Raw genomic sequence first — 23755 nt, forward strand, 5'->3', positions numbered from 1 at the left:
AAATCAGAAAAAAATGTAGTACAGCTTGATCGGTAGTATTCCGTCTTTTTTAACTTAAGCCTTGAAAAATTCACTCACTACTCCTACAGTACATGAACCCCTAAGAATATATGGTGATTTGATCGTAAGATACAAAGCAAGATTTTTATATCTCATTGCATATGGATGTGGAAAATTGCATACTTCTCAAGACAACATTAACAACAAAGAACCAAATTTGCAAAAATTCTATCATTCAATTAAAAAAAAATTAGTCATAAGTCCTTTAATCTATTGATTAACTGTAGAAATATCGCAAGGCGAAACTTACCTCAGTATTGCACAGGACATCCAATAACAGGAGAAGCACAAGTAACGGTTCTACGTGGAATAAGGGGAAAACCAACTTTGACGAAACACGTTAGCTAAATATTTCTGCTACCAACCACGTCAAATGTTCCTAGAATAGATTTATTCTTTTTTTCTAATCATTAATCCAAATAAGACTTTTTTTATTACAATCCAAAAGTAGTGTTAAGAAAAACTCAAGTGTGATACGCCTCATCGAATGTAAGATTTTAGGTTTGTATATATAAATTATTACCCTATGAGATAGGGATCAGCAATATTCACCCTAGAATAAGTTTTAAAACTTTTTTAAAATATGATGTTAACGGAACTCTTTTCTTGTGTCTTAGTGTCAAAAATTTTCAATTATAAAAATTAGGATACGTTTTAATGCAACCGAAGATTACACAAATTTTATCAATTAAAATGTTTTATTTATTCTCAGGAAAATTTTCCCAGACAAAATGGAGCTATTTGTAGGCTCGGAACATTCAGATATGTACCATAAATTCCGACCAACATATCCTCCCGAAATGTATGAATTCATCTCTGAATACAGTAAATCAGGCACAGGAACTTTAGACACAGCAGTAGATGTCGGATGTGGGACTGGTATAAGTACAATCCCGCTCTGTAAATACTTCCAGAAGGTGACAGGTGTTGATGTAAGTGAGACCCAGATAAAGACAGCCAGAATGGTACATAAGCAGAGTAATGTGTCGTTCTTTATCAGCAGGGCTGAGCAAATGGAGTTCCTTTCTGACTGTAGCGTTGATCTTGTCACTGTCGCTCAGACGATGCATTGGCTTGAAATGGAGCCATTCTACAAAGAAGTGATAAGGTAAACGATGTAATATATAAACTATGAATCTAATATCCAATAAAAACATTCCTGCAACAGTACTACCGAAAGGTAATTTTCATGACAAATAAAAGCTTTATTAGTTTGCAAGTTATTGATAAGCTAACCAAGGAAAAGGCTCTTTAGAGACGTAAGCAGAAGAAGCGGTTTCTTTTAATACAAATGGCTGATTAAAGAGCTATGTCTTAAAAATCTTAAGTGTTAACAAACGGGAAAAGTAAAATAAGTTTTTCTATGTGTTTTCCAAAGAGTGGATTCCAAATGGATTCCTTTTTGAACGAAAACTGTTTAAGTGAACGTCTTGGAAACATTAGCTAGTTTGTATTTAGTCTCTTTTCAGGCAACTCTCTATTTTCTGTTTATTCCCAGTATTCCAATATTTGGACTTTATAAATTGTTTTGCCAAACACACTAGACAAAATTGATTACGCACCACTTGGTATTTTCATCTGCAAAAGCGTCTGCCTTATCAACACGATAAATCTAAAATGCCGTCTTGTCTAGCTCAGTCGAATTTGCTAATGTCTTTATTTCAACACAATACCCTCAAATGGCCCTCTTGCTCGCAAACTAATTTCCCGAAAGCGATTGAACACCTTTTGTACTCTGATATAACGTTGGCGGCTACCAGGTTGGTCAGAGAGGGTGCAACAGCGATGGTAGCCCTATCTCTCGGATGACATCAAACAAAATGTCTAGCCTGACGCCTATTAGCCACTTACTGCTTTTGCATCCGAATTCGGTTGCATCATACAAGCAGTTGCCACAATTTTACGGTACGATCTTCTAATAGTCGTGTGGTATCTTTAGCTCTACTGGTCAGTGACCAGAAGAGCTTATGCGATAGTAAGTTGTCCGTCGTCCGTCCGTCTGTATGTAAACAATTTTTCAAATCGCTACTCCTCCTACAGTTTTGGTCTGATTTCAATATTACTTGGCACACAAGTAGACTACACTGAGATGCATAATTCTGTTCATCGGTTTTGATTTTGGTGAAGTGTTGCCATAGTTACTAAAATTACAGATTTCTGCGAAATACATTTAAAATGCTACTCCTTCTATAGTTTTCCTTTAATTTCAATATAACTTGGCATGCAAATAGACTACACTGAGATACATAATTGTCTCTATCAGTTTTTTTTTTAATTTGATGAATGATGTTGCCAAGGTTACTAAAATCAAAATTTCTGTATAACTGCTGTAAAAGGCACAGAAGACATTTTTCCATTTCTTATTGTAGTTAAAGTACTTTTCAACCCATAGGAACAACAATTTTTTTAATTGTTTTATTTTTAAACAAACATCTTTAAGGGAACCCTTGAAGACACCATACCAGCTGCCCTACTACGCTCTTCTATGTTCGAACGCTGCATACTCAGTCACGTTTTTTCTGAGTTTTTTAGCTCCCCTGAGCTGAAATCTCAAGTGAACATTTCTGATCACCCGTTGTCCGGCGTCTGTCTGTCCATCCGACTGTCCGTCCGTCTGTAAACTTTTCAGATTTTCAACTACTTCTCAAGAACCATTGGGCCAATTTTAAACAAAGTTGGTACAAAGCCTCCCTAGGTAAAGGGAATTCTAAATTATTAAAATAAAGGGTCAAGCCTCTTTCCAGGGTGATCAAGGAAAAGCAAAAAAGGGAGGGGTCATTAAAAAGTCTTCTCAAGAACCTCTGGGCCAGAAAAAACTGAAACTTATATGAGAGCTTTCTAAGGTAGTGTAGATGGTAAATTGTTCAGATCATGTGGGAGTAAGGAGGGGCCACAATAGGGGATCAAAGTTTTACATTGAAATATATAGGAAAAATCTTCTCAAGAACCACTGGACCAAATTCACTACTCTGGAAGAAGCACTCTTGCTCATCATAACTATACACTTAGCTTCTTTGCTCTTTTAACCAGAGGCAGAAATTTTGCTTTTTCACTTTATAATCAATAGAAGCCCCCCCCCCCCTCACCAGAACCCTTAAACCTGGGGTCATAAAATTCACAATTTTGGAAGAGGCATCCTTGCGTATCATAACAATGTACTCAGTTTGTTTAAACAATACCCAGGGGCAGAGAAGAAGATTTTCAAAGAAATAATTCACCTTCACTATAGAATCTATAAAGCCCCGCCCTAGCACCAGAACTCCTGTCCCCGGGGCCATGAATTTCACAATTTTGGAAGAGGCAACCTTGCTTATCATAACAATGTACTTAGTTTGTTTAAATGATACCCAGGAGTAGAGAAGAAGATTTTCAAAGAATTAATGCATTTTCACTATATAATCAATAGAGCCCCGCCCTAACACAAGAACCCTTGACCCAGGGGCCATGAAATTCACAATTTTGGAAGAGGCACTCTTGCTCATCATAACTATGTACTTAGTTAGTTTATTTTATACCCAGGAGCAGAAAAAAAGATTTTCAATGAATTAATGCACTTTCACTATATGATCAATAAAGCCCCCTCCTAACACCAGAACCCCTGACCCAGGGGCCATGAAATTCACAATTTTGGAAGAGGCACTCTTGCTCATCATAACTATGTACTTAGTTACTGTATTTAATACCCAGGAGCAGAGAAGAAGATTTTCAAAGAATTAATGCATTTCGCTATGTAATCAATAGAGCCCCACCCTAATACCAGAACCCCTGACCCTGGGGCCATGAAATTCACAATTTTGGAAGAGGCACTCTTACTCATCATAACTATGTACTTAGTTAGTTTATTTTATACCCAGGAGCAGAGAAAAAGATTTTCAATGAATTAATGCACTTTCACTATATGATCAATAAAGCCCCGTCCTAACACCAGAACCCCTGACCCAGGGGCCATGAAATTCACAATTTTGGAAGAGGCACTCTTGCTCATCATAACTATGTACTTAGTTACTGTATTTAATACCCAGGAGCAGAGAAGAAGATTTTCAAAAAAAACTAATGCATTTTCACTATATAATCAATAGAGCCCCGCCCTTACACCAGAACCCCTGCCCCTGGGGCCATGAATTTCACAATTTTGGAAGAGGCACTCTTACTTATCATAACTGTATACTTAGTTAGTTTATTTAATATCCAGGAGCAGACAAGAAGATTTTCAATGAATTAATGCACTTTCACTATATGATCAATAAAGCCCCGTCCTAACACCAGAACCCCTGACCCAGGGGCCATGAAATTCACAATTTTGGAAGAGGCACTCTTGCTCATCATAACTATGTACTTAGTTACTGTATTTAATACCCAGGAGCAGAGAAGAAGATTTTCAAAAAAAACTAATGCATTTTCACTATATAATCAATAGAGCCCCGCCCTTACACCAGAACCCCTGCCCCTGGGGCCATGAATTTCACAATTTTGGAAGAGGCACTCTTACTTATCATAACTGTATACTTAGTTAGTTTATTTAATATCCAGGAGCAGACAAGAAGATTTTCAAAGAAATAATGCACTTTCACTATATGATCTATATAGCCCCGCCCTAGCACCAGAACCCCTGCCTCTGGGGCCATGAATTTTACAATTTTGATAGAGGGCTCAATCCTTATTACAATCATGCCAACAGTTTGACTGCTTGATGTCCAGGAGTAAAGAAGAAGATTTTAAAAGATTGCATTAATTTTGGTGGTTTTACATGTAGCCCCACCCCTCAGGCCCCAGGGGGGCAGGGACCATGAAATTCACAATTTTTGTTCCCCTTTACCCATAAATGCTATATGCCAAATTTGGTTGAAATTGGTTCAGCGGGTTCAGAGAAGAAGCTAAAAATGTTCAAATGTTAACGCACATCGCACGACGCACGCCGACGGACAAAAATGGATAACAATAGGTCACCTGAGTGACTCAGGTGACCTAAAAATGGAAATATATTCCTATAAAACGTATGAGTACAATTTTCATGCATTTCAATAAAATGCTTACTCTTCACTGAGTTATCATTTATTTACTGACCAGTTTGGGCATTTAATCATCTTACTTATATTAACACATTAGATGCGTCTTAAACAACTTTTGAAAAGGTACTTTTCTATGATGGTGCGTCAGCAAGTTCGTCAAGTGTATGTAGAAGTCTTACTTGTATGCACAATGCAGCTTGAGTATCTCGTGAAATTCAACCACAGTAAAAGCTCCGCTCTGGAAATTGTCAAATACACCTGTGATTCTAGCAGTTAGAACTATATTAAATATTGTAAAATTTACTTCTGGGCTTTAACAAGCAAGCTATATACATGATGACAATATCAAGTTGTGTTTCTAGGGTATACTCGCGTAAATATATAACGTTAAATCAAATTTGAAAACGTATCATTTTGAAAACATCCTCTTTACTCTTCAGCATCTAGAAGAAAAACTTCAAGCAATGTTATGATACACAAAGAATCCCTAAACGATTTTTTTAAATTAAGATCTTGTCTATAAGATGAGGTGAGACATATGCAAACTAAATTTTTGTTAAACTATGAAAGCAATTTCTGTTATTTATTCATTTGACAATTTTCCAGGATACTGAAGCCTAGAGGAAGCATAGTTATCTATGGATATGGCAATGGGACGTTAAACAAGAGTGAGGGCAACCTTGTCATAGAGAAAGTAGGTATTGGACTGTAGACGTCTAAGTGACGCTGGAATTACATATTGCTATTGATTTCATACATCTTCTTCAGTTTTTTAATCACGATCTGGAAGAATTCTGGGACTCAAGATCAAGACATGCAGACAATTTTTATCAAAATATGTATCTTCCATTCTCAGGCTGGGAAAGGTACTTGCATTTCTTGCATCATTCATCCTAAAAACACACGTAATACTAGTATATCTTTTTAAAATTCTATATGAGTGCCTTTTCAACTTCATGGCATAAATGTATGATGAATTCCTACATAACCAATGTTATGAAAAAAAGAAATGTCAAGAAACAATCAATGGGATATCTTGCAGCTTGAAATCTATATTGTTTGAAAAACTGTGTGACCAATGAATTTTCATATTGGTCTAAATAGCTTAAAAGAAAGCAAATGAAGACAAAATTGTACTCAGGTATTTTCTTAGACTATAGAGCCATTAAATACTATTTATTCCATGAATCTAGTTTGTGCAAAATTGCAAAATAAACCACGTTTTGAAGCTTTTGACATTATAAAGAAAAGGATTTTATAAATTCCTTTCTTAGAAAATATAAATGGAAAAAATCCATTCGTGTGATGTAGTGACATTCTGGTTAACATTTCTCAAAAAAAAATAAGGTCAGATAATTGAACATAAATTACATTTTATTTTAAATTCAGGAAATCTGATTTCTTCATACAAAACAAATGGTCAGCAAATGAAGTGGTGGGTTATCTCTCTACATGGTCATCATGCCGGAAATATTTAAAAAAGAATCCAAAATCGGGACGTCTAGATGAGATACAGCAACAGTAAGTCCGAGGGTGTCAAGGTGTACAACAATCATGCCGTATGAGATATACAGGCCCAGGAATTAAAGTTATATGATACAAGACATGTGGAGAGATGGATTTCCCGATCATGACAAGGAGCACACGGCGGGTGTGACCGGTCGGCAGGGGATGCTCACTCCTCCATGGCATTTGATCCCACCTCTGATGTCATAGAGGTCCGTGTTTGCTCTGCTCTTATTTTGTACTGTTTAATGGACCGTTGAGCTCGAATACTGTTCGTTATCTCCACATATTTCATGAGTTACAAATTGAAGATCGTTAAAAACTTTAAATACTGAAGAGTGGGATTTAAATGATAATTAGTCCCCTACCGGTGAAACCGGAGGGGACTATAGGTTTCCTCTGAGTCTGTCCGTCCGTCTGTCTGTCCGTCTGTCTGTCTGTCTGTCCGTCTGTCTGTCTGTTCTTACGAGAGGTACATTGTGGGGTAAAATGAACGTATTTTCCAGCAGTGTGAGGTTATTTTCGTTCTGTGGGGTTAACCCCGTAATGAAGAGGTTTAATTCTGTTTAAAATTACTCTATGAGGTTGAAAAACCTAAAATTAGATTTAACCCCACAAGACTTTGTCCAAATTTTTGGACATGTCACTAGCCCAAAACGCTCAGACATTCAGAAAAATGCTGTTTAGAGGAGTTCGGTAATTGAATCGAGGAGTTCCGAAAACCTGAGCATGCGCACATATTTAGAACAAACTGCGCCTGCGCAGGATACGGAAGTAGGCTCTGAATTAGCCTGAGATGCGCAATGTGGCTTTAGGAAAGAGCACAAGGACACAGGGGCTTGCTCCCGGCGTGTAATAATTATTTATTAAAAAAAAAAATCATATACGTTTATACTAAAACTACACAAGGGAGGACGCCATTTTGGACCCCTTCCTCGCTTCAACCTCTGTTTTCGTTATATTTTCCCGTATTTTACTGACTCACCGCCTCGGATCTGTCAAGTAATGATTCTTCTAGGACATAATACTTAAATTTTCCCCTTGGAGCCTCTACAATACACATTTCAGACTAATAATAATCCAAACTCGCTCTTTAGGACAGTTGATAGGGACAGAAAACGAAAGTAACCTCGGCGATTTACATTCGAATACGGAATTAGAACGCGGTTTTTTCAAATTTATAATTAGCAGCTGTGTTAACTAGTAGAAAAACTCCGAGATTTTCGAATGTGTTTTCGTTTTCTGTCCCTATCAACTGTCCTAAAGAGCGAGTTTGGATTATTATTAGTCTGAAATGTGTATTGTAGAGGCTCCAAGGGGAAAATTTAAGTATTATGTCCTAGAAGAATCATTACTTGACAGATCCGAGGCGGTGAGTCAGTAAAATACGGGAAAATATAACGAAAACAGAGGTTGAAGCGAGGAAGGGGTCCAAAATGGCGTCCTCCCTTGTGTAGTTTTAGTATAAACGTATATGATTTTTTTTTTAAATAAATAATTATTACACGCCGGGAGCAAGCCCCTGTGCACAAGGATAAGCAAATGCGGTAAGTCTTCTATTTTGTAACTCTGCAATGAAATCAGAGAAAGTATTTTAGCTTTCATGAAACATTTTAAACATTGTGCAGTTGTAGAATTTATTGAAAGTAAACAAAATCTGTAGTTCGACACATTTTTTACATGTTTGACCACGTGTCTAAAAAAAAAGTATATTGACTAATTGAGTTCAGTACTTTTTATTAGCGGCTGCGTTTTATTTGCATGTTGCAGAATGTTCATAAATTGTCCAAACAGTTTCTAAAAACCATCTGTCCTACCGGCAAAACCGATAGAAAATCGAAATGTCCGATAAAATTCACTACAGTACCGGTCCATGTGACCCGATTGTTGTGAGGGCTTGTCCTGATTAATTTATTATATCTGATCTATTGCAATGTCTTAATTAATTAAAATTTTCTATGCAAAATGCTTCTATTCTTCGTAAATATCCATAATCTTATCTATTTTGCAATTCTACATGACTTATTTACTTCCAGAAACGATCGTGTTTTTTTTAAATCCGAATTCCCTCCTTTCATCTGTTATGGTAAACACGTGCAGTATATAGGTCATGAAGGCTGAGAAAACGTGAACATAATTGAAATTTTATTTTTATTTTGAATCTCTATCAATTACCTGTCAACTCTTCCGAATTAACGGGAGTCTACCGATTTTAACCATCCCTACTGACTGTCTACCGAATTTTTTTAACTGCCGTTTCTACCTATTTTGAAAAAAATCCGGATTTTTTCCCTACTTGGGTTCGTAAAATACCGACTAGTCAACACAAAAATGGAGGTCATGCAGTGTTTATCAGTAGCTAATCGTTTTATTGCCACTGATAACAGGTAATCAACAAGATGTTAACTGTGCTAGCAGATGTAATTGCAGTTGTAATTGCTCTTTATTCTCATTAAAAGTGTATATTATCAAAGACAGAGATGCCAAATGTGAAAATTTTTACAGAACATGACGGTAAATAACACAAGGTCCTAAGACAAAACTCTTTCTCCATAAACAATACAGTGATCAGGAGAGATTTAGCTACAGTACTCTATTATTAATTTAACAAGAAGAGGTAAACAATTTCATGGAAGCTAATATAAATGAAGAGTCTGAAGATTTCCCCACACTGTAGAGATTTTGAGATTCAATGTCTTAGTAAATCCTGCATCAACATCAGCATATAAGGCCAACATTTTTTAATTTACTGTTTTACGGGAATTTTTTTTCAAAAATTTGAGTCGGGGGTCGAAATAAAAATAAAATCTCCAAATTCAAGCAGTCGGTCAGAGAAATAAAAATAAAATAAAGAAACGTAACAATTTTTTTTTATTTTTTAAAAAAAATAAGATTTTAAGATTTTTTAGTAGCTATCATATGGCAAGCATAAAGTGAGCCTTTAATGGATTGGTTAAATTATTTCACAAGTGAGACTAATTAAAAGAAAATCTGTGTATTTTTTCAATGCAATTCAAATTGATATACACATAGGTGGATAAAATGTATCTTATCTCTTGAAAACATATTGAAATTGCCTCAATGCTACAACTTTCAACGTACATGATAGTAGAAAGTGCACGTACATGTAATACCATAAGTATATACATGTAAAATAGACTATAACAATTACTCTGTTTACTGCAGAATTCGAATATTTCTAAAAACTGGTACTAATTCACAGTTTTTGAATAAAAAAAAACAGGTCATATTTGTATGGACGTATCATTTGCTGCTTTGTTTTTCCCTAGTGGTAAAAAGGTTGTTTTACAAAGAAAGAGCTGTTATAACCACCCTCATGTGCATTTATTTGTTACATAGCAAGTAAAATTCCATTTTGAATCGTAATAAGTGTGATTAACATGATATTAACGAGTGGAAGTTGTGACTCGAATTTCCTCAGTTACGCCACTTTTTACAGTGTTCTGTTCTCTTGTTACAAGTAAAAGAAAACATTATGGTATTTAAAATAAGTTTCAGAATAATCTTCAAGCCGTATTTCAATGCTTTTAAACAACTATCAAAGATAATACGTACTTGAAACCTCTCAAAACAAGGGATTGACAGAACCTCAATTTCCACGTGGCTCTCCGCGTAACATTTGATCAAGATTACTATTTCGTCTATTTTATTCAATCTTTCATAAAAGTTAATCTAAAATTTAAGCTTTTTTCTAATAAATGTCATGTCAATTTTTAAAATGACTGGGTGTATCTAAAAATTATCCCACGATTCTGACATTTTGCCGCTAACTTTCATGCTGTGCAGTGGCTATCCACGCTTCACAATTCACATTCATGCTCTTTAGTTTTGCCAACTGTGGGTGGATATATTTACCTTAGCCAATGACAATTCACATTTTGAAAGGCTTGTTAAAATTTTGTTGACGTTTCTTTTATTTTTTCAGTGACTATGAATAAGCTATCGGCGGGAGAAACAAAAATAAAACTTGAAGAGACTTTAATTTATTTTTATTTCATTTTAGCCCAAATTTGGGTCGGCGCTCCCGTAAAACAGTAAATATAAAAATGTTGGCTTAACAACCCCTGAAACTTCAAAGCAACAGTAGACAGACTGCTCGACCCGTGCTGGTTGACACCTCTACCCTGACAGGTCGGCTTAAAATCATTGACACCTCGCCCCATACCGAAGACAGCTCGGCACAAGGAATAAAATTAATATAGTTTGTTTAAATTGGTTTATAATTTTTATTTTCTGTATTTTCTATGGTAATGTAGATGAATGATTAATCACGATATGTTTACCATAAATATACGATAAACTCATTACTGGAGCAGAAAATTTCAGTATTTTCGAACAAACCACATCACAACATTGAATCACAATCCGTTGATTTGGGAGGTAACAGGTCTATTATTTTATCGTCTCCCAAATATGCCTTCTCGTAATTAACTTAATAAATTCACGAAAATTCATCAACTTTTTATAAAGAACAAATAAAGCACTTATAAAAAATTTCATATTCCAATGATAATAAGAAAAGTTTTTGGTGAAATAATAAACATGCATATGTCTATCGACCCGGAGCAGCATCGCTACGCCATTTAACGTCACATCATCCGGAGATGGTTTTGCATGTAAAACGATCAGGAAGTCTTTTAATTAATACTTTTCCTTCTTTGATATTATATATAAAACAGCAATTTTTTTCCACCCATTGGGAAAGGGTCTAGTACCGGTTCAATCGGGAAAAATAACATCGAAGAAAAACAATGGAGAATTTTCTCTTATTTATGCAAATGCAATGTATTTTGCATTTATTCCAACTTAATTACATATTACTGCTTGTTTTAAAGAATAAACAACAAGTACTAATGTTTTTTTTATATCAACGTCCCTTGTTTTCACATTGTCATACTTTCAATTTGTCAAAATGTATGACACTGCGCTGTCTAAACCACTGCTCACACAAAATTACGACTTTCTCTACTTTTGATTTAAGCAGAAGTGAATAAATTAGTCAACCTGTACAATGTTTCATTTAACAAGAAGTTCAATTTTGTCGTAATCTTAAGAATTTGTACTGTGTTCTTTGAATTTGCCCCGTTTTAAATTTGCTCACTTGTGACAAGGGCAAAAGGGGCAAAATTAAAACGTGGGCAAATATAATGTATATGAATAATATCTAAATGAAATTTGTTTTATTTTTCAGAAAATTTGTTTGGGCACACCTGCCTGGTACCCCAAAAGGGCTTTTTCTGGCCTGTGGCTGTGGGGGAGGAGCCTGGGAGCTTTTATAGTTAAAGCGATGATGCACTGTAAGTATATGAATGAGTTAACATACAATCATTTGATGATTAAGGTAGAATTGTCAATAGTCTGTGAAAATTTTAATAAAGCAAAGTATCAACTTTACACACAATAAAATGTAATGGATTCAGATAATCATGATTTTTATTATTCAGGAGGCTTCATTAGCCTTCGAACTTTACAGTATATTATATATTTATTCCTTTTAAATTTTCCAAAAAATTACAAGTTGTTCACAAAAGAACATGTTAACAATTAAATGTATTACATGTAGCAAACCCTTTAGTGTAGGCATGCCAAGCAGGTTTTTAAATCAGATTTTGAGATCAAAAACACCTGCATTTAAAGTTTGGTTTTTTTTTACCACTGAATATGCATTAATGTTTTTAAAAGTTTTCAACATTTATGATTTAAAAAAATATATTATTAGTAAAAAATTCAAGCAAAAACATGAAACAATATGCAGTGTGATATTTTTAATCAAACCTTTTTTTTTTTAAAATAAACAAATAATAAATAGTTCTGTTTTTTGTCTGTCAGGTTATTCATTGACCTTGATGTCATTTTAAAGAACTTAACTAGTGGGAGTATGCATACCAATTATGAAGTGTATATCTCCCATACTGTAGAAGTACTTTTTGGTATAAATTTACGCTATGTACGCGGTTACAATTTTTCTATGGAAATTTGTCCAATTAATATATATGTAAGCATATAGTGACAGTCTAAAAATTCTGCTTAATTTTCTACCCGCTGATTAAACAGAAATTGAGATTCCGCGGAATTATCACCCCGTGGAAAATAGTATGTCTACAGTAATCAAATAACTTCTCTTGTAATTAATTAATGTTAGCAACATAGATTTGGTTGCAAAAATAAGTTGATGTTACACATTTACAGATTTGTTATTTAGTTGAACATCATGTGTAAGGTAATGTTTGAATAGGCTGAATTTGTTTATTTATAACGGTAATTTATCCTTTTGTGCACATTCAGCACCAAAGAAAAAGAGTTCATTGCGGCAGAGATGGTCCAAGGAGGAGGAAGGAGAATTGCTGTCCTTATTCAGCAGGTGTTTTACAGAGGACAGAAATAGAAGAGCAGATGAAAAGAAGCAAAAGGAAAGATGGTTTAATTCACAAAAGACTTAGAGACAACATCAAAAAGAAAGTTTCGGGAATGCTTGTTAAAAAGCGTAAAGAAAATTTCAAATTAATTTGCAGTTAATAAGTATGAAAAAGTTTTGAAGAGGAGTAGACAAGTCAAGATGAAATCTACCATTATATGGTAGAGTTCAGAGGTGTATCATTGTATAAAGTTAATGAAAATGATAAAAGCGTTAACCAATTTTTTCTTATTTTGATCACTGAAAAAGATTCAGTGAAAATGAGTTTTTGTATTATGTGCATTGTTCTGCTTAGTATATCATTTTTTAAGCTGAACACTTTTCATAAATAGGCACCATAAGACAGGTATATAAACCCTTTGATTTCCTTACACCAATTTGTACACTTCATGACTTGAAAGTCATGGTCAACATGTAGTATTTCTTGTGTGGCCTTAGATTTTTTGCATTTATTCTTTGTTTTTATGTGCATTTTCTGTTTGTAAATAATGTATTGACTTATAATTTTCATGATAATTTTCTCCTGTTTTGGAAAAAAATTCCTAAAATTTGATAATTTCATAGGTTTAAGCTCTATGTTGAGCAAACTTGCATGGATGATACATTTAAGGATGCACATAAATGGACTTGCTTTGAATGCTGAATCCAGATTTTCCAGATAATGGACCAGGCTAAAGTAACGGGTGCAGTCTATTACCAAAAAACTATAAGGCCTATCTTAACCAAACTCGCTCAAATGATGCATCAAGGGATAAAAATTTTCAAACTTGCTTCAGGTCCTGGATTTGAATTACATTTTGACTAGTTTCAAGTATTTGGATGTCTATTCTCAAGTTACTGCAAACCTTATCACATCAAAATTGCATAAATTTTGTAATTTGGTATGTAAACTTCTAGATTATTAGTGGGACCTTGTCTTACTTAAAGACAATATTTTTTTAAGTTTGAGCTCTGTAATCTCTGATTACTTATGTTTATGAAAAGTGTTCAGCTTTAAGACAAAAGTATCTTTTATGAACATTGCATTCTGCATGGTGAATTTCTATACATTGACAGTCATAGTTTTTGTCTTTTTTAATTGGCAATCTCATTTTAAAATAAATGTCAGTGATATAAATAACTGATATGTACATTTATGTTGTTTAATTTTTATTTTTCTAAAAATTATAAATCAATTGTTTTTTTTTTTAAATTTCTTGAGGGATTGGGTGGGTGGCATTTTCACAATTAGATTGCATTTTAACTAGTAATCATGTAAATTCTCTTGTATTTATAGACTTTATCTTAACTGTGGGTTTGAGTTAATTGTTTAAGATCAATTTAAAATGCAAAATGCTCAGATATTGGAATACACATTTTCTTTACTTCATTTGAATTCACACATTTTGCTTTAAATAAGTACCAATAACATGCAAGATTTAGAGTTATTTGACAATGCACTATTTAATTGCTTTTTAAATTTGCAGGTAGTTGTTTTATTTTATTTTTTACAGCTATGAATATTGTCTCAAATTTTGATGTTTTTTTTTTTCTGTGTTCTACATTTATTGACATGTTTCTTATTTGTGTTCAACTTGTCAAGTAACTGAAAAGTTTAAATAAATTCTTTTTAAAAATCGGGGTCATGCCTTTTTTTGTTATTTTTATTACTTAACAATGAAATTATGTATGCTTTTGATGCATAATGCATACTTAAAATTCATGCACCAGGAGTTTCAAAGGAACTACATGTATTTTCATTAGAAATAAGCAGTAGAGATAAAGAGATTGTTCAATTAAAAATAGTTAGAAAAATGTTTAAAACAAATTTTGGAGTATGCTTGTTATCAAAATAGGAAAAAAGATCATGAGTATTGCTGGTATTTTTAAAAGTCAAAAAATGATATAATATAGTGGCAATCGTATCATCTCAGAGTCTTTCCGTCAGAGGTCAGAAAAACAACCTCGAATGTATTAACATCACCTGATGTTGATTAGCTGTACATTTCCTGTTTATTCAAATATAGGATAGATGGAGTTAGAGGTCCATTCTATAGTATATTTTAGTAATATCATTACATTGAATAAAGATAAACTCCATATTCCACAGATAAAAGGTCTTCATGCATTTATTTCAAAGATTGTGAAAAGGGGGTTGTTGTCATGGCGTCTACCTAATACATTCGAGGTGGTTTTTTTGCTAGTTGGAAAGGCCCGAGTAGTTGCGATTGAACATAGTGGGGGTACTTGTACTTTTATTGCCAGTCCCTGGTGGAGTATTCTAAAATTATAACATACTGGGGTTGTCAAACTCTTAAATTCATATGGTTACTGGTATCTGTTACATGAGAACACAGCGGGGTTGTTTGTTTAACACTCTGAGGTTACTAAGATGTCTGATATTTTCTATCAGAACGTATTGGGGTTCTTGTCTAGCACTTTGTGGGGTTAGTGTTGTCTATTATCTTTATATAAGAACATAATGGGGTTGTTACACTTTATGGGGTTAGTGTTGTCTATTATCTTTACAAGAGTACATAGTGGGGTTGTTGTCCTAACACTTTATGGGGTTAATGTTGTCTATTATCTTTATGAGAGTACATAGTGGGGTTGCTGTCCAAACACTTTATGGGGTTAGTGTTGTCTATTATCTTTATAAGAGTACATAGTGGGGTTGTTGTCCTAACACTTTATGGGGTTAATGTTGTCTATTATCTTCATAAGAGAACATAGTGGGGTTGTTAAACTTCATGGGGTTAGTGTTGCCTATTATCTTTATAAGAGTACATTGTGGGGTTGTTGTCGTAACACTTTATGGGGTTAATGTTGTCTATTATCTTCATAAGAGAACATAGTGGGGTTGTTACACTTTATGGGGTTAGTGTTGTCTAATATCTTTCTAAGAGTACATAGTGGGGTTGTCGTCGTAACACTTTATGGGGTTAGTGTTGCCTATTATCTTTATGAGAGTACATAGTGGGGTTGCTGTCCAAACACTTTATGGGGTTGGTGTTGTCTATTATCTTAATAAGAGTACATAGTGGGGTTGCTGTCCAAACACTTTATGGGGTTAGTGTTGTCTATTATCTTTATAAGATTACATAGTGGGGTTGCTGTCCAAACACTTTATGGGGTTAGTGTTGTCTATTATCTTTATAAGAGTACATAGTGGGGTTGTTGTCCTAACACTTTATGGGGTTAATGTTGTCTATTATCTTCATAAGAGAACATAGTGGGGTTGTTAAACTTCATGGGGTTAGTGTTGCCTATTATCTTTATAAGAGTACATTGTGGGGTTGTTGTCGTAACACTTTATGGGGTTAATGTTGTCTATTATCTTCATAAGAGAACATAGTGGGGTTGTTACACTTTATGGGGTTAGTGTTGTCTAATATCTTTCTAAGAGTACATAGTGGGGTTGTCGTCGTAACACTTTATGGGGTTAGTGTTGCCTATTATCTTTATGAGAGTACATAGTGGGGTTGCTGTCCAAACACTTTATGGGGTTGGTGTTGTCTATTATCTTAATAAGAGTACATAGTGGGGTTGCTGTCCAAACACTTTATGGGGTTAGTGTTGTCTATTATCTTTATAAGATTACATAGTGGGGTTGCTGTCCAAACACTTTATGGGGTTAGTGTTGTCTATTATCTTTATAAGAGTACATAGTGGGGTTGTTGTCCTAACACTTTATGGGGTTAATGTTGTCTATTATCTTCATAAGAGAACATAGTGGGGTTGTTAAACTTCATGGGGTTAGTGTTGCCTATTATCTTTATAAGAGTACATTGTGGGGTTGTTGTCGTAACACTTTATGGGGTTAATGTTGTCTATTATCTTCATAAGAGAACATAGTGGGGTTGTTACACTTTATGGGGTTAGTGTTGTCTAATATCTTTCTAAGAGTACATAGTGGGGTTGTCGTCGTAACACTTTATGGGGTTAGTGTTGCCTATTATCTTTATGAGAGTACATAGTGGGGTTGCTGTCCAAACACTTTATGGGGTTGGTGTTGTCTATTATCTTAATAAGAGTACATAGTGGGGTTGCTGTCCAAACACTTTATGGGGTTAGTGTTGTCTATTATCTTTATAAGATTACATAGTGGGGTTGCTGTCCAAACACTTTATGGGGTTAGTGTTGTCTATTATCTTTATAAGAGTACATAGTGGGGTTGTTGTCCTAACACTTTATGGGGTTAATGTTGTCTATTATCTTCATAAGAGAACATAGTGGGGTTGTTAAACTTCATGGGGTTAGTGTTGCCTATTATCTTTATAAGAGTACATTGTGGGGTTGTTGTCGTAACACTTTATGGGGTTAATGTTGTCTATTATCTTCATAAGAGAACATAGTGGGGTTGTTACACTTTATGGGGTTAGTGTTGTCTAATATCTTTCTAAGAGTACATAGTGGGGTTGTCGTCGTAACACTTTATGGGGTTAGTGTTGCCTATTATCTTTATGAGAGTACATAGTGGGGTTGCTGTCCAAACACTTTATGGGGTTGGTGTTGTCTATTATCTTAATAAGAGTACATAGTGGGGTTGCTGTCCAAACACTTTATGGGGTTAGTGTTGTCTATTATCTTTATAAGATTACATAGTGGGGTTGCTGTCCAAACACTTTATGGGGTTAGTGTTATCTATTATCTTTCTAAGAGTACATAGTGGGGTTGTTGTCCTAACACTTTATGGGGTTAGTGTTGTCTATTATCTTTATGAGAGTACATAGTGGGGTTGTTGTCCTAACACTTTATGGGGTTAGTGTTGCCTATTATCTTTATAAGAGTATATAGTGGGGTTGTTGTCCTAACATTTTATGGGGTTAATGTTGTCTATTATCTTTATGAGAGTACATAGTGGGGTTGCTGTCCAAACACTTTATGGGGTTAGTGTTGTCTATTATCTTTCTAAGAGTACATAGTGGGGTTGTTGTCCTAACACTTTATGGGGTTAGTGTTATCTATTATCTTTCTAAGAGTACATAGTGGGGTTGTTGTCCTAACACTTTATGGGGTTAGTGTTATCTATTATCTTTATAAGAGTACATACTGGGGTTGTTTGTCTTATACTTTATGGGGTTAGTGTTGTCTGTTATACCTATATAACATAGTGGGGTTGTTTGTTTAACACTTTTGGGGGTATTCTTGTATATCATCTTTTTGTGAAAACATGATGGGTTAGTTTACTTTGGTGCAACGTTTATCCTCAAATAAAAACATTTTTTGCATTGTTACTGCTATGTAGTAGTCGAAAAATCTTATTGCTATTTCCGTTCTAAGTTCTTCAGATAAACAGTAACAATTTTAAGTACTTATAATTAGTTGCTTGTAAAGTTGACTTGATATTAAATAATTAATCTTTAACCCCACAAACATAGATCTTTAACCCCACAAATATAGATCTTTAACCTCACAAATATAGATCTTTAACCCCACAAATATAGATCTTTAACCCCACAAATGTAGATCTTTAACCCCACAATATACTATTTGTTTGAATTCCTAATGTAACCTCTCAAGTCACCACTGTACTAGTAATATCCCCACAAAGCAAAATGATAACCCCGCACCTTCCGTAAAATGCACAATGTACCTCTCAACTGTATAGCTGTCCCTCTGTCTGTCTGTCAGTCTGTCCCACTTGGTTTTCCGCACTTTTTTCCTAAACGCTTGCAGATATTGAGCTGATTTTTGGTATGTGAGTGTATCTTGATGAGTTACAGATCAAGTTTGCATTTCGTTCCGCTTCATTGATTTTTGACGGAATTACGGCCTTTTCAATTTTTACGGGTTTTCCGCAATTTTCTTCTAAACACTTGTAGATATTGAGCTGATTTTTGGTATGTGGCTTTACCTTGATTAGTTATAGATCAAGTTTGCATTTCGTCCCGCTTCATTAATTTTTGACGGAATTATGGCATTTTCAATTCTTAACGGGAACGGAACCAGATTACACTTGCCGGTAGGGGAGTAGTATTACTAATGCAATACTCTCAGAATGCTTGTTGTTTATAAGAAAGTTGTAATGGTGGGAATCGTTCATGTACCGGCATCGACTCACGATATAACAAAGGATAAAGTTTTTTTGATCAAAATTATTATTTTTCCTCTCGTGAAATTGAAAAAAAGAAGCTTATATCATAGTTGTTAGTGGGAGTAAATGGAATGAAAGTAACTTCCAAAAACTTAATTTCAAACATAAATTTGTTGTCACGAAAGTAGTCATAACAACAAAATTTCATTTTAAATTAAATATGTGTAAATGCAGAAGGCAATGAAGTAGGAAAAGATACAAAACGTACTCCCTGTAAGTTTGGTCAAGGTTGCAAAGTTAAGTAGAAACAAACGTTCTTTAAAGGGGCCTGGACACAGTTGCATTATTTACCATTTTAAAACAATTTTAAATGTCTATTTTTATTTAAAAATTACTTCACAATGGTTTGAGCTTACTTGAATTTTCTAAGAATTCAATGACAACGGCATTCTTCATTATATCACGTCAAACGCCTGTGTTTGTAAAACAGGGTATGAGCTCTGTTATTTGTGTTTACGTTTTACCGAGTGTGTTCAATTTGCTTAATCTGGACACTTCGATCACTGAGCAAAGACTGACAATACTAGAGTTCGTTTTGCTTTCTCGAATTTCTACTCTGAACTTTCTGGATTATATTGATTGTGTGTTGTTTTACGTCCCGTTCGAGAATTTTTCACTCATATAGAGACGTCTCCATATACCGATGAAGTGCTTCAAATATAGACCTTTACTCGGCACTCAGGCCATTGAGCAGTGAGGGTTCTTTATCGTGCCAACGCCTACCGAGGGGCCTCGGTTTTAATTAAGGTATCATCCGAAGGACCCGCAACTTTCACTTCAAAGTGCCGATCGAGCATTGGTGAAGGAACAGTTGCTACCTATTTTTTATCGACTTAGGTCAGTCGCGGCCGTGATTCGAACACACGACATTTCGATCTCGGAGAGAGCACTCTACCGACTGAGCTACCGTGACGGCTTCTGGATTATAGTTTTTATATTTTTTCATCAATACACAACAAAATTTCTAGTGTTCTAAAGTATTATTGATAACGTTTACTTTGTGAAAGTGAGAGAATATGAGTCAATCAAACTGTCTCAAAATTCGTAGTTTAAATAATTTTCAGACAAAAGAAGGCTTTTAATATATTTCGATTGGACCAAAACATACAGTAAATGTTAAAATACAGGTTTGCATCTAATAAATGAACTGATTATAACTAGATAAGAAAAATGTGGCGTTAATGCACAGTGATCAGTGTCTCATAAATCAAAACTGAGAACAGAGCAAAACACGGACTTTTGGAAACACCAGATACATTTACTGTTGATATAGGTCACACTGCGGAAAGTCCTATGTATTGCTCAGATAAACGGAGCACAAGTAATTTGTAGTCAAAAATATAAGTAGTCGCTGTATTAACAAACACGGTCTCATTGACTTATCTCATGGAACTGCCATTTCTCTTTATATTTCGGTAATATTTAGATATTAAGAAATCCAAATATTTTTTTTCTAAAATTCCAAAACAAAGGAATAAATTTAAGATTGCTTTGATAAAGTACGCACTTATAATGATTAGAAATATTTATGTATTTCAGACTTATAGATATATACAATGGGCAGAAAATTACTATCACCTGGCCAATGGTTGTATTTGTGGGAAGAAAAAACACACAGGCGGAGGAAAACATTAATAATGTGTTTTAAGATTTCACAGTTATAAGAAAACTGAAAGAAGACTAGAACTAGAGAGGAAACAACTAGTGTTAATCCTGTGAATTAAGAAATGACATATTTTGGTTTCAATTCAAACATTAAATTTAATTCTGGATTGAACATTCCAAATGTGATAGATAATGTATGTGAAAACTTTTTGTATATCATTTATGATAAACATACAATCATGTAAAAGATATTTTATTCTACAGTACTGAATCGGACCAATGAAAGTCCTCTTCTTGATATATTTTTTTGAATCAGTTTATTCCCATCTAGCCAAAATTTTAAATTTCTTGTTCCCTTCTAGCCAAAATTGGGATTTTCACACCTGGGTGGTCACCCATTTATATTCTGTTTTAAGCTTAAATACCTGTGTTGTACAAGTTGATTATCAAAACACCCATCATAAATATTCGTTTTATAAGTCAATGTTAATCAGAGTCTTACTTATTGTTTAATATGTATTAATTATGTTATTATTGTAAACTGATGGGCTGTACTGCCCAAAGTTGTATTCTGAATAAACTATAAAATGAATTAATCAGGTTCTTCATATTAATAATTTTGAACATGTACATATACAACATCAATATCATTTTTTTTAAATAATAATTTAAATTAATTCCTTTTTTGGGGGGGAGGGTCTTAATTTATTTATTCAAAGATAATAGACAAAAGAATGACTTTTTAAATAAATAAATTCATTCATCAACATAGAGATGAATAGTTTTTTTGACAGTAAACAATTGAATGCATTTGGATTGTTACTTAACTAATACGATTAAGAGATGGAAGTGTTGAAAAGAAAAAGAATTGAATTTATTCTGCAGAAATAATAGTAATTATTTTTTTTTGTAAAACTTTCTGCTTGAAATACATTAGACTGCCACAGAAATTATGCAACGTTTAAAAATGACACATATCCCAGCTGTATATTTTCTTTTCAGTATCCTGCTGGGATTTGTCATTTTTAAATCGTGCATAATATCGAATTTCTGTGGCAGTCTAGTGTATGTCAAGCAGAAAGATTTACAAAAAACTAAAAACTAACACTGTACACTGAAAAACAATTTTACGAGTATAGTTCGAATTTCCTCGACAATACATTATATAGAAAATATACATTATCCTTGACCCAAGCGCCTATGAAAAAGAACATTGATGAGTAGTCACAGAACAGTAAGCTGGAAAATATTTCCTTATTATGTTTAAGGAAAATACATACCAGAAAATGAATGTTAGTTTGGCTTTAACTTTTACCAGAGCAAAACTCTAGTAAAATATAGCCGGGTACCTATAAAATGATGTTTATGCTACTGAGTTTTTAGATAATCAAGATTTGCTTTGATGTTGACAGAATAACCACTCCTCACATGCCATTCAACATATTCTAACATCGAATGGCTCAACGTTTTACGTTTTATTAGCTCACCTGAGCCGAAGGCTCAAGTGAGCTGTTCTGATCACTTTTTGTCCGGCAGCCGTCTGTCTGTCTGTAAACTTTTAACATTTTCGACTTCTTCTCAAGAACCACTGGGCCAATTTCAACCAAACTTACCACAAAGTATCCTTTGGTGAAGGGGATTCAAGTTTGTTCAAATGAAGGGCCACGCCCTCTTTTAAGGGGAGACAATAAAGAATTAAAGGAAAATTAATAGCACCTTTTAAAAATCTTCTTCACAAGAATCACAGGGCCAGGAAAGATGAAAATCATGTGGAAGCATCCTCAGGTAGTGTAGATTCAAATTTATTCAAATCCTGACCTCCGAGGGTAGGGTGGGGCCACTATGGAGGGTCAAAGTTTTACATAGAAATATATAGGAAAAATCTTTAAAAATCTTCTTCTCAAGAACAGCAAAGCCCTGACTGATCATATTTATGCGGACTACCTCAGGTAGTGTAGATTCTTTTCTGTTCAAATCATGACCCCCGGGGGTAGGGTGGGGCCACAGTGGAGGATCAAAGTCTCAAATAGAAATATATAGAGGAAAATGTCTACTTCTGAAGAACTGTAAAGCCATGATTAGTCATTTTGATATGGAAGCATCCTCAGGTAGTGTAGATTCAAGTTTGTTAAAATGATGACCCTCGGGGATAGGGTCGGGCCACAATGGGGGATCGAAAATTTAAGATAGGAACTTATAGGAAAATATCTTCTCAAGAACTGAAAATCATGTTTAGTGATTTTGATATGAAAGCATCCTCAGGTAGTGTAAATTCAATTTTGTTCAAATGATGACCCCCGAGGGTAGGGTGAGGTCCAATGGGGGGTCGAAAGTTTCACATAAGAACATATAGAAAAAATATTTCTTATCAAGAACAGAAAAGCTATGTTTAGTCATATTGATATGGAAGCATCCTCAGGTAGTGTAGATTTAAGTTTGTTCAAATCATGACCCCTGGGATAGGGAGGAGCCACAATGGGGGATCAAATTTTTGCAAAGGAATATATGGGGAAAATATTTTAAAATCTTCTCAAGTACAACAAGCCATTTTTATATTGACATGACATGAGGTAGTTTAAAATTCAAGCCCCCCGTAATCTTTTCAATACTGAACTGATTTGTGCTTTTGCCTAGACAATGTGCTCAGGTGAGCGATGTGGCCCATGGGCCTCTTGTTTAATTTTGCTTTCGATCATCATGACCACAACTGGGTGAATTAAAAAGTAAAAACACATGACCACCAAATTGATTTTTTTGTAATTCAACTACCCATAACATATTTTTCACATCATCATATTGTACATGAATTCTAGTTAAAATTCCTTAAGTTGCAATAGAATATTAGACAATTGGATTAAAAAGTTTTAGAATTTTTATTAGTAAAACTTTATTTGAAAAAAGAAAATATCACTATATCCTAAAAGACTTTCTAAAATACATAATCAAAAGAAATTGTAGTTTTTTATGCTTCAAAATGGTATCAGGGATATACTAGTAAATGATTAGATCTAAACCTTGATTGAGTTTCCTCTCTTGTATATGTGGAAAAAGAATTGGCTTTTT

At 34.3% G+C, this 23755-nt stretch overlaps 1 protein-coding gene and 2 long non-coding RNA genes across 5 annotated transcripts in view; 2 read left to right on the plus strand and 1 right to left on the minus strand.

The window, feature by feature from the left end:
• The first annotated feature begins 775 nt into the window (after positions 1 to 775).
• LOC133194185 (putative methyltransferase DDB_G0268948) lies at positions 776 to 21288 on the plus strand. Its single transcript, XM_061330188.1, has 5 exons — positions 776 to 1168; positions 5676 to 5763; positions 5838 to 5935; positions 6459 to 6590; positions 20627 to 21288. The coding sequence occupies exons 1-5, from the start codon at positions 792 to 794 to the stop codon at positions 20733 to 20735; spliced, it is 804 nt and encodes a 267-aa protein (XP_061186172.1). The 5' UTR covers positions 776 to 791; the 3' UTR covers positions 20736 to 21288.
• On the plus strand, positions 8014 to 14136 carry LOC133194187 (uncharacterized). The gene is made up of 3 exons (XR_009722050.1): positions 8014 to 8122; positions 11788 to 11893; positions 12882 to 14136. It is a non-coding gene; the product is annotated as an uncharacterized LOC133194187 (long non-coding RNA).
• Positions 18285 to 23755, minus strand: part of LOC133194186 (uncharacterized) — a 161206-nt gene continuing 155735 nt past the window's right edge. Inside the window, exons 1-2 of one of the 3 annotated variants that reach the window (XR_009722048.1) lie at positions 22249 to 22365; positions 18285 to 18617 (exon numbers count right to left, since the gene is read on the minus strand). This is a non-coding gene — a long non-coding RNA (uncharacterized LOC133194186). Of the gene's footprint in view, positions 18626 to 22248; positions 22366 to 23755 lie in introns of those variants that run through there. The other 2 variants (XR_009722047.1, XR_009722049.1) reach the window with 2 other exon arrangements.

Source organism: Saccostrea echinata, unplaced genomic scaffold (assembly GCF_033153115.1).
Source record: "Saccostrea echinata isolate AGI-Se365-2 ecotype Australia unplaced genomic scaffold, CSIRO_AGI_Sech_v1 ptg000028l, whole genome shotgun sequence".
Classification (NCBI taxonomy): Eukaryota; Metazoa; Mollusca; class Bivalvia; order Ostreida; family Ostreidae; genus Saccostrea; species Saccostrea echinata.